At 36.5% G+C, this 11,467-nt stretch overlaps 1 protein-coding gene across 1 annotated transcript; it reads left to right on the top strand.

The window, feature by feature from the left end:
* Nucleotides 1-1,391: 1,391 nt before the first annotated feature.
* LOC148845463 (65-kDa microtubule-associated protein 5-like) lies at nt 1,392-10,960 on the top strand. The gene is made up of 11 exons (XM_088956242.1): nt 1,392-1,668; nt 2,168-2,371; nt 2,463-2,717; nt 2,798-3,013; nt 6,028-6,183; nt 6,307-6,466; nt 7,388-7,539; nt 8,259-8,346; nt 9,590-9,663; nt 9,787-9,861; nt 10,389-10,960. Exons 1-11 carry the CDS (start codon nt 1,594-1,596, stop codon nt 10,686-10,688), a joined length of 1,755 nt encoding a protein of 584 aa, XP_088812368.1. The 5' UTR covers nt 1,392-1,593; the 3' UTR covers nt 10,689-10,960.
* The last annotated feature ends 507 nt before the right edge of the window (nt 10,961-11,467 follow it).

The raw sequence follows: 11,467 nt of genomic DNA, 5'->3' as shown, positions 1-11,467 counted from the left end.
TTCGTTTTACCTAAATTTAGCATTTGGTCAAAAACCATTGAATTAGTCAATGAATCATTGATCCAAACAGTTTGATCAATAAATCGTTCAACCCATAGAATGGTTTGTTGTTCAGATTTCAGATATGAGAAATCTCAAATATTAGGAGTCTGAAATTGAGAAATCTCTGATCTGTCTTTCTTGCGCGAAAAAGTGAGAGAGAGTGAGATCTAAGATTGATAATGCCACCGTTGTAGTTCACCATCGCTGTAGTTTCAATTCTTATTTTCTCTTATATAGTATGCATTTTATCTTAATATTACAATCTAATGGGTAAGATGCTCAAACCGTTCAAACTGTTTGACCCGAATTGTCAAACCGCTGACCTAAAAACCGATGGCCAGAACAGTTTTGTTTCCGGGGTCAGTTTTTAAAACCTTATTTCAAACCGATAATAATGACTAGAACTGATTCATCGGTACGGATTCTGAAACTATAACCGAGTAACTGACCCAATCAAATTCAGGTCCATCGAATTCATCGGGTCGGGCCCACCCATTAACAACCAAATGAAACGATAGATTGATTATTTGATTGGCTAATAAAAAGGCCTCTCAAGCTCTTTTTGTCTTTGAGTAGCCCTTTTTTATTTGTTCGGGGAACGGGGAACCGGGGAAGGGTCTTTTTCCCTTTCATATAAAAAAGAAAAATTCTTGACGGTTCAATTGGGCCTTACATTGCCAGAAAACAAACATTTCGGGATTTCGAATTCATAAACCGCCCCAAGAGACTCGGGATCTGCTACTAATGATCTGTACCCACATCCACACTCACAGAGCATGACTAATATGCATTGGGAACATCTCCCCAACCCCAGGGATTGTCATGTCACGTGGGTAGAGATGTAGGAACATCTTGTGAGTATCAGATTCGATCTCGCCCAGACGGCTTCTGGAACTGGAAGTACGTAAGTTACCGCCAAGCAGCTGATGGCTCATTGGTTCGTCCAAACTATGCCCCACTGGATTAACGGCAGTGATTTTTTCAGTAAGAACGGCAACAATTGCTGACTCATTCTCTTTGATGCACCAGATCAACAGTCTTGACCGAAGGTGGTCCCACCAAATCTACATAGACCTGTAAAGAGTAATTGAGTAAGACAGCGCACAGCAGCAAACAAACTTAGCACGCGGTGTAATGTAGAATACGGAATTGATCGGGGAATTCCAGGGCGACGCTCAGGTGCTAGAAGCCAAGCAAGGGCGAGAACAACGTAAAAAACCGGAGGTTGTTTTGGCAATTTCGGAACAATGGTTCGTTGTTATTTCGGGACTTTCTCCAAGACGCGCCATTCGTGCGCGTCGTGATAGAATTCCACAAATTGAATTCCATTGGTCTTCGCGCCAAAACCATTGAATTCCAAGACGCACTTATTTCTCTCCGTGAATTCCTCTTTTCTTTATTTAACGTTAAAGAATTCTGTAATTGTTCTTTCTTCGTGAACATTGCTGCAGTTCTTCTCAGATCCCAAAATAGAATAAGAGGAGAAAAGGAGGAATACTAGGTTCCAGTTTCTAGGGTTTTGTTCTTTTTGCTTATTCGACTGTTTCTGTCATGGCTGCCCTGGAAATGGCGGGCATTCCTTCAATTTCAGAGACGACGTGCGGCTCTCTCCTCCAGAAGTTGCAGGTCTTCAATGGACTCTCTCTTTATCCCTCTTTCTTGGTTTTGTTACAATGGTGATGATTTGATGAATTGACATGCAATTCGTAATTTCTTATCCACTTCGACTGATCTAGATGCTATTTCTTGGATAATTTTGGTCTGTAGTAAATACACTCTCTCTTCTAATTTTGCTTGGTTTGTAGTAAATACAAATTCGTTTGAATTTTTGGCTGTATTTAGTATAATTCAGTTTCGGCCTCTGCAAATGTCTGCTACTGTGATGCTTACTGCCTTCCTCTTGCAAATGGCCTTTTTCTTCTTTTTAATTTTTTATTATTTTGTTTTAGTAATACCTTTATTATGATGAGGAAGTGCAGTGACTAATTCATCGATTTCTTGTCTCTTTTTTCCCTAAATTCTGTATTACTTAGTCTTTGTTCGTTCCTTAACGCAATATTTATCTCTTTTTGGTTGTTTATGATTTATCTTTGCCACAATTATGAATTGTTTGTTGGATGATCAGGAAATTTGGGACGAAATTGGAGAAAGCGATAGTGACAGGGACAGAATGCTTCTGCAACTTGAACAAGAATGCCTTGATGTATACAGGAGGAAGGTAGATAAAGCTAGCAAGTATAAGGCTGACTTGCAACAGACATTGGCCGAGGCCGAAGGTGAAGTTGCCAGCCTCATTTCTGCCCTTGGAGAAAGGACTGCCTTTTCGGGAGTCAGTATTCTTGGTCACTAATCCTTGATTCTGTCATTTGAACTCTAGTTGATTGGGATGCTGTAATTGACATAGCTCCCCTTTTTTATAGTCTGAGAGGGAAAAGTACCCTTTGAAGCAGCAGATATCCACAGTAAAACCTCTGCTGGAGGACTTGAGGAAGAAGAAAGAAGACAGGGTAAAGGAGTTTTGGGACGTCCAGTCACAGATTGTTCAGATATGTGCGGAAATAGCAGGCAACATCCATCTCAGTAAGTCTGCTGACCCCCAAGTAGATGAGCGGGACTTGACAGTGAAAAAGCTGGAAGATCTGAAGTCACACCTCCAGGAGCTTCAGAAAGAAAAGGTTTTGATTTGGAGTTTTCTAATAACAATTGAACTGTCAGATGTATTTAAGGCTTACTGTTTTTACCATTTTATTTGCAGAGTCTCCGATTAGAGAAGGTTAACAGTCATGTTAACTCTATTCGTGAATTGTCAGCCATAATGTCAATTGATTTCATTAAGACAGTGAATGAGGTTCATCCGAGCTTGGGGGGTCCTGCAAATGGCCAACACCAGAGCATTAGTAACGATACCCTTGCTAGGTTGACTGCAACAGTTAATTCGCTGATGCAAGAGAAGCAGAAACGACTACAAAAGGTGGTAGAGAAATTAGTTGTCTTTGTTCTCCACTTTGTGTTTACTTCATTTGCTCCCTTGTTCTCCACTTTGTGTAATTTGGTTATTGATGATTGGGCTGCTTGTTTGTATAATACACCATGATCAACTTTATTAGAAATTTAAGCTAAAACAATATTACCTAGTCTTAACTTGAGGATCCATGAAAGCATTTGAAAAAAGTGCCATGCCACTATTTATATTTAACTTGTTTGTTTGATTTCCTCTTGTCATTTAATTGTGTTTGTACATATATCGCATGTTCAAAACATTCCTATCCATGGTCTATATTTGTATGATAACTTCATGTTTTTGGGAGATGGTGAGTCAACAAACCACCTAATTTTTGGAATTTCTTCCTTAATATTTTGGGAATGATTTTGATGACTCTACTAGAAATAACAGTTGTTTTTTTAATGCACCAATGGAGACAATGTGATTCTGTCCCAAGGGGACAGATCTTTTGGAAAAAGGGTGATGTCTCATGTTGTCATGTGGGTGTGTTTGTCATGGTTGTCTTGCTTTTGTATAAATATTAGACTAGGTTGGAAGGAGGGAGATCTCTTTTGTAGAGAAAGAGAAATTGAGAGAAATAGGGTACTCTTTGTAAAAGAGTGATTTTTCCCTGTAATGGTTCTTTGGGTTTGATAAAGAAAAGGGAGAATGGGTATACTAGGGTTAAGGATTGGTTTGGGCTGTAAAACATAAGAAAACATGTATTACTTCTCATCCATTTTAACGTGCAAGTCTCCCCTGGGAACCTAGGCAAAAGGCTGAGTGACATAAATTGTTCACTACTCTTGTGTTCCTTTTTTTGGATTCATTTGTATGCATTTACATTTTACCCATAGGTAAAACTTTTTCTACCTGCAAGGAGGTTGGGTTTACAAGATTTACCTACAAGTGGATACATAGGTAAATCACAATTCACAAGATTTACCTATGGTTGTTCCTATGCCTAAAAAAAGTGATCTTAAGGCTTTTGACTGCGCATAACAATGTAGTATTAGAGTTTTGGCTTGGAAGCATGAAGTTTTTTGTTGCTACTGATGCCAAGTTGTTAAGTAACATATTAATAATCTGGTGCCATTAGGATGTACATTTATTTAGATTTTGGTTTCAGGTGGAGTTGATTGATCTTCAAGCAAAGAAAGGATTGTTAAGAGAAACACTACAACTATAGTGTAACTGTTTCAACGGTTAAATCAGTTTAAATAGACTTATTTTGGTTTTAATGGATACAAAGATGAGTTCTCAATTTATGGTTGAGATGTTCGACAGAAAAAGGAGTTTTACCCTATATTGAAGGAGGGTGAAGGGCATCTTAGTTCAAAAAAGCCTGGAAAGATTGTTGAAAAGAAAGGACGGTAAATTGGACAAGATGAAGGATGATGATTGGGAAGATATTGAGTCAAAGTGTGTGAACACCATACGGTTCTTTCTGATAATGTTATGGACGAAGATTTTGTACTGGACTTTGGGAAAAGCTAGAAAAACTTCATTCCTGGGGAGTTTAATCATGAATTTGTATATGAAATTGAAGTTATGTGAGCTGAAGTTATTGTGTTTCTCTTATTTAATGAGATTGGGAGAAAGTTCAAGTATGGGTATGGCAGGATTTTGCAATGGTTATGTTGAGAATGAATTGTAAAGGAAGGTCAATTTGATAGGGGATTTGAGTGTTGCTAGCCTAGTGGATCCTGAGTCAGAGAAAATGGCAGGTATAGTGTTATAGATCTAAGGAGTTTGGCTACCAGAAGAGAGACTATTTTGTATGTCTTGACAAGAAAAAAAATGAGGATGAATCTAATAGTGTGGGGGTTACATCACAGGATAATTGAAACATGTTAGTCTCAAAAGGTATGTTCTAAGAGAAGAAGAGAGGTGTTATCGCCGTAGGTGATAGGTCTATTTGTGACATTATGGGTGTTAGAATGCTAAAGATCAAAATGTTTGATAGAGTGGTTTCATGGTTTGTAGTTTGTGTGGTGTGGCGTTGTATGTCCCAGGATGTGTAAAAACCTAATATCATTTAATTGGTTAGGCTCCAAAGGCTGTAGGTCTTAACAGTAGGTTAAATCATTTAAATCACGCGTGGCTGTTAAGGGTGATCTGAATTCGATCTATTTATAATTGGATCAAATATGGATCACCTATATCCAACAAACTCTGATTTGATTCGATGCTCAGATGTACTAAAACTTATATTGTATCTATTGGTAAAGGTAAATTGTCATATGTTCAAGTTTTGTACAAGTTATTTTCAGTTCAATTTGTTCATGAAATACTATACAAAGTCATTCTTATTTTATTTTATTTTATATTTTTGATCAGTAACAATATAAAATTTTATTTACTCAACACAGTTACAACATTCCTGCAGCCCATTAACACAGTTGGCTCACACCCAGCCCAGAGAACAGAGCCAATGTATAGCCATTTTTAGTTTATTTTATTTATAATATGCAATATTTTGAGCATTTTTAGTTTAATTTATTAATACGTTTCAATATCTGCTTGTAATCTGAATTCAATTTGAATCCTTAATAAATCCGATGAATAAAATCCAATTTAAATTTGAATATAAATGAACCTAATTTGGATCTTCCTATATCTCATATGATTAAATCCGTTTGCATATAGTAAGGAACTTCCTATTTTAAATTGCCTTGAATTTCTTATGGTTTAATAAATATAGTTATATTTCTTTGAAGAGATGTCCGGTTTTAGCATAAATGTTATGCCTTTAACTCTCATGTCCATCGGTAAACGTAGATGTTAAAATTAGGGCTACAACTTGGATGGGCCCAGGTAAGGCTTTTCCTAAAATTTGAATGATCCTGGCCTGAAGCTCGAGTCCGAAGTAGTGTAAAATGTCAACTCGGCCCAACCCAAGTTGCACCCCCGGTTAAAACTACCGAATTTGTGTGCTGATATAATAGAAGTGTGCCAAGCAAGAAAATATGCATTATTGAGGGCTTTTGTTTACATTGTAGCTTCAAGATCTTGGGAGTACACTCATAGAGTTATGGAACCTCATGGATACACCTACCATTGAGCAAAAAAGATTTGATCATGTTACCTGCCTGATTTCTGCATCTGTGAATGAGGTCTCAATGCAAGGAAGCCTTGCCATGAACATCATTGAGAAGGTGAAGCTTCTTGGTTCTTCCTGAAAATTTTGTAGAGCAGAAAATGTTTCCTGTATCTTTTTAATCTTTTTTCCTTTGTTTTTTATTTCCTGGAATGATTTCCCTTTTGTTCATTATTGCCAGGCTGAAGGTGAAGTGGAACAACTGAATCTTCTGAAAGCCAGTAAGATGAAGGAACTTGTCTTGAAGAAGCAACACGAACTTGAACAAATCTACAAGGCAGTCCATATGGATGTAGATAGTGATACAGCACGGCAAATTCTCATCAGTTTTATAGATTCTGGTTTACTCTATACATCCTCACACCAAGTTTACTATTTTTTTTCTGTTTTAAAATTTTCAAGGCATTTAAATTGTATTTTGCTTTTACCATTAAGCTTTACTTAGATTTAGTTCTGGATGCTGATAACCTTAAATACTTCACTGATTTTAGTATTTTCTCTGGTTCATATCTACTCAAATTAGTGTCTCACTCTCTTTGCCTCTTCTCCCCTTTCAGCTTTCTTTTCTATCTATCCGTTCCTCCACATGGATGTAATATTGCCTTCCTTGTTTTTTTATTTTCTTTGTACCGTTTCCTTAGTTTTTTCTTCTTCCAGTTTTATAAATTAATATGAGTTAAATCTTAAATTTCTTTCCACTGGAGGAGTCTATTTTCTATTTCTCTGGTAAAATAATTGTTTTAGAATAAAAACCTATTAAGCTTTTAGGTTGAATGGTTCCTTCACATGGTATCAGAGCCTGTTTGACCAAGTAGTCTAGTGTTTGATCCTTGTCACCCCTATTATAATTAATTAAATTTCAGCACAAGATATGGGTGGGCCCGTGCTTGTCCACGCTTCAAGCCCAATAGGTTTTCGCGGGGGGTGGTGTTAGAGAATAAAAACCTATTCAGTGGCCTCATCTAACAGCTTAAGCTCTTAGGTTGAATGTTTCCTTAAAATTTCCTTGACAATAGCTTTAAATGAAAATTGACATGATGGAATATCTCTGCTTTAAAGAGAATCTATTTGCCTTTTATTATTTTTTATTCTTCTTTGGAGCCTGCACCCTACATGATTTTCTTTTACATATGATGTTTCCTGAAATTGGAATTTTGCATTTTAGATTTGGTATTGTTGTGAATCACACAATTTGGAATTGCTAATGTGAAAATTTGCTAGACAATTTCAGTAAACTTTGCTGTTTCTAAATGGTATCACAGGGAATATTGATCTGTCTGAACTGCTTTCTAGCATGGATGATCAGATAGCGAAGGCTAAGGAGCAAGCTTCAAGTAGAAAAGAAATTTTGGACAAAGTGGAGAAATGGAAATTTGCATCCGAGGAGGAAAGCTGGCTTGATGACTATGAAAGAGTAAGCTATGATGTTAAATGTTGAACTATGGGTGGTTGATGCTGGTAATTTTAACATACTGCTACAGTTACTTTTGATCTGGGAGACTGGGACCAGAAATCCAATTCTCCTTTGGTTGTTAAAATATCAATATATGCTTTCATATTTTCTTCTTTTACAATAGACAAATGGGTTATGCACTTATGTTTTTCAAACTAGGAAGTGATCAAACCAAAACATGAAAAATCAAAATCTCTTCCATCATTTTTTACTTGGTTTTGTCTCTAGGGTTCATTTTCATATTAATCTCACTTTAGATGACCCAACAGTTTTCACTTTCTGGGTAGTTCCATTTCAAGTAGAATTCTGATTCTATTATGCGGTAACTAAATTGTATTTCAAAGCGGTACATTTGAGATGAAATTAGTTAATAAATTTGTCTGATATAATAAAATTGGTCGAATGCTATGTTTGCTGTAGTTAAGCATTTGAAGTCCGCATCCTTGATTTTTTTTTTCTTGTTACTCAACTCAGTGGTATTTTGTTATTAACTTATTATTCAATAAAATGAAATTATTCAATAAAATGAAGGCACAATTATATTTGGTGGAATTTCAATATTATTCCTCTTCCATCAAAATGATTCTGGGCATTCTACTGCATTGTACTGTTTCTTATATTTAGATTATTAATTGTGATTTTATATATGATTGAACAAGCACTTATATTTGATTTTGTAGGATCAAAATCGTTATAGTGCTGGAAGAGGAGCACACATAAATCTGAAACGTGCAGAGAAAGCACGGATGCTGGTCGGCAAAATACCATGTGAGGCCTATAATCCTGATTTGACTGGATAAATATGCTTGTTTTTCTGGAGTTACTAATTAGATGGTCTTTTCCATGGTAGATTAGTATTTGTCCACACTTATGCAAGGAATATATGAGACTGGTCTTAGTAATATTGCAACGGGGTCTTGGTTCTCACAAGGGGTGTGGGTGGAATGAGAAAGGAGATTGGCTGGTAGTGGGCTATAACTTTGGCAAGATAAGGAGAATGATATCAATATTGGAGATAAATCTCACCTGCGGTCCAATAGGAATGGTCATAACTCTTACAAGATTCATCATAATAGTTATCTGTTTTCTTGTTCTATATATAGATTGAGAAAAGATTACTTTCATTGCAAAAAGGAAATAGATGGGGGGGGGGGGGCGTGCACAGCAACAAAACAAAAAGCACCACACAAGACATTTTTGAGCAGCTTGTAACTTCTATTTATCAGTTTGTTATATGCAGCTAGTCATTTTTAAGCAGCTTGTTGTAACATTTGTAACTTCGTACTCCATATGCAGAATAACAGATGCATGAGATTGAACTCATCATATCTGAAACCAGACCTTGATCTTTTCATTGTGTTAAACTGTATGAATCTAAAAACAAACTGTGATTATGTTAACTCATTTGAAGAGACCTAGCAGAAGAAAATGGAAGAGAACAAAAACACAAGGAACATAGGATAGTGAAACTAGGGCTTCTCTTAAAAAATTTCCTTCAAAAGTGGTTATTTTGGGCTGGGTTGTTATAACCCAGACCTGATTTGGACCAGACACATGGCTTTTGGGGCAAGAAAATAGGGCTGCAACTTGTTGCCTGAATCCAACCCAATGATTTAAAGGGCGCTCAGGCGAGGCACATTTTAACGGCAGCTTCACCTAGGCCCTAGGCACAGCATTTTCAAAAGGCGTGTGCCTTGTGCTTCAGCCCTCAAGGCAAGCCAAAACAAGTCCATGTTAGGGTCTTAAATTCTTGGTCCTTACACAAGCCCAAACCATGGTGAGAGAAATGTTGTCCTTTGCACCTCCAATAGTGATGTTGCATGGAATTTTGGTTTGATAGAAGGCTTTCTTTCATATGCTACATGGGAATATATCATCATCATCCATGATTCCATGCCTTATCCCAAGTCCCCTACTATATGGGATTTTTTGTTCCTCCATTTCTTTACTGTTTATGACAGAGCTTTCTGAAGTTTCATAAATGATTTATATCTAAAACTTTGACATGCAGCCCTTGTGGAGAATTTGAATGCAAAGGTAAAAGCTTGGGAACAAGAGATGGGAATCCCGTTTTTGTATGACAAGGTGTGAAATCATCCAACATTGTGTTTTGTCATTAAAGTTGAAAGTTCATTTTGTTACTTCGAACATTAAGAATCAAAGTACTTGTACTTCGAAGATTGATTCCTCTCTTTATCCAAATTTCAGGTGCCCTTGTTACAGACACTGGAGGAATATATTGTACTTCGGCAGGAGAGAGAAGAGGGGAAACGCAGATCTCGGGTGTGTATACATATCCCCCCAACCTCCCCCCGTTTTTTTTTTTTTTCAGTAATTATGTTGTCTTTTCGAGTCAATTTGCCAGGAAGAAAGCCAGATAGTCAAATTTAACCATTGTCAGAAGTTAAACATGTCATGTGCTTGTGCTTAATTTATTTACTATCTATAAGCTGAGTACATACACTTGGCATATGCACAAAGGTTACGTGTTCCTTTTATGCGTCGCAATCAACCCAACCTAGTCGTATGAGACAATACAATCTACTTGATTCTTTTGTAGTACAAGATATAAAAAAAAGAGGGTAAAAGTGCACATGCACTGTCCAGTGGTTTGATTGCTTGTCTTCATTTCCATCCACTGTTGTTGTGTATCTGGATGGTTATATACCTACTGTATCAATGACTATGTGCATCCATATGTTGATTGAGGATGAGTTAATTTGTAGTAGTCATGCATAACGCTCACTAGCCAAATCCGCATAGTTAAAGAAAATAAAAAGGCTCATGCATATGACATCTGATGTTAACAGGAGCAGAAACGATTGCAAGAGCAGCTTGCAGCAGAACAGGAGGCACTGTTTGGGTCAAAACCAAGCCCAATGAGGCCACCTACGCTTAAGAAGCCATTGGGTCAGAGCACCAATTCAAACATAATGGGTGGAACTCCAACAGGGCGGCGTGCGGTGACTCCATTGTCCAAGACTGCAATCTTAGCAGGGAAGGAAAGAAGAGAAAGTGGCAAGGTTGCTGCTGTAATACCTCTGAACTATGTTTCTCTTCCAAAGGATGATTCAAGCTCTCGCGGTGCTTCAATTGTTCTATCTCCTTAAATACTATGTCTTTGTAGGGACAATGTTGTTAAAAGCTGAAACACTTTGTTGATGTTCAATTCTTTTATTTTTCCATTGTCATATATCAATTTCCTGTTCTTGTTCTTATTTTTCTTCTTTTTACCTAGTGTTCCATGGGTATAAAAATGAATTCTAGTTTAAGGTTTTGGTATGTTATTGTAGACGTTGATTTCTTTCTTTGGTTCTTCCTTAACATTTTGAAATTGGAAGAAATGTTTGGTAGTGAACTCAGTTTAGGTTCAAACTTCAAACTATTTGATCACGTTTTTAAAGCTGGAATATTTGTAGGGATGCAAATGGATCGGTTCGACTTGAATCGGGGTATGTCCGAATGCGACCCGACAATATAACTCTGAGATCCGATCCGATTGGAACTCACATGTAGCCATTCGAATTCAAATCTGTTAAGTATATTGGATATCTGAATCTGATCCTATCCGATCTGATTTCATTTTTGAAAAATTTAATAAAGTATTAAAAAGAAAATAATAATAACTTATATAAAGAAAAATAAAAAAAATACAAGTAATTTTTTCAATTATTTTCACCATACATATTAATAAATACATGTTTTTTTAATAAAAAATTTACAAAAATACAATATAAATATATATTACAAAAATACATTCAAGGTTCAAAATATAGATATGCCTGATACGTCGGTAAGGGCGTATCGGGTGTTTTGATACTTGTTATTTTATTTTATTTTTATTTTTTTTTCAAAACTGGTTTAGGGGAGACGGTCTAGGACCCTTTCA

Source organism: Nelumbo lutea, chromosome 7 (genome assembly GCF_056320005.1).
Source record: "Nelumbo lutea isolate HS-2025 chromosome 7, American lotus-T2T, whole genome shotgun sequence".
NCBI classification, from domain to species: Eukaryota; Viridiplantae; Streptophyta; class Magnoliopsida; order Proteales; family Nelumbonaceae; genus Nelumbo; species Nelumbo lutea.
This window is presented reverse-complemented; position numbering and strand designations above follow the sequence as displayed.

What these genes read in the sequence shown, in the direction of transcription:
- LOC148845463 (XM_088956242.1), top strand. Translation starts at nt 1,594, where the DNA reads ATGGCTGCCCTGGAAATGGCGGGCATTCCTTCAATTTCAGAGACGACG. An exon ending in AGCAGAAACGACTACAAAAG is followed by an intron (nt 3,014 to 6,027) that starts GTGGTAGAGAAA and finishes TTTACATTGTAG; the next exon opens with CTTCAAGATCTTGGGAGTAC. An exon ending in CATCAGTTTTATAGATTCTG is followed by an intron (nt 6,467 to 7,387) that starts GTTTACTCTATA and finishes ATGGTATCACAG; the next exon opens with GGAATATTGATCTGTCTGAA.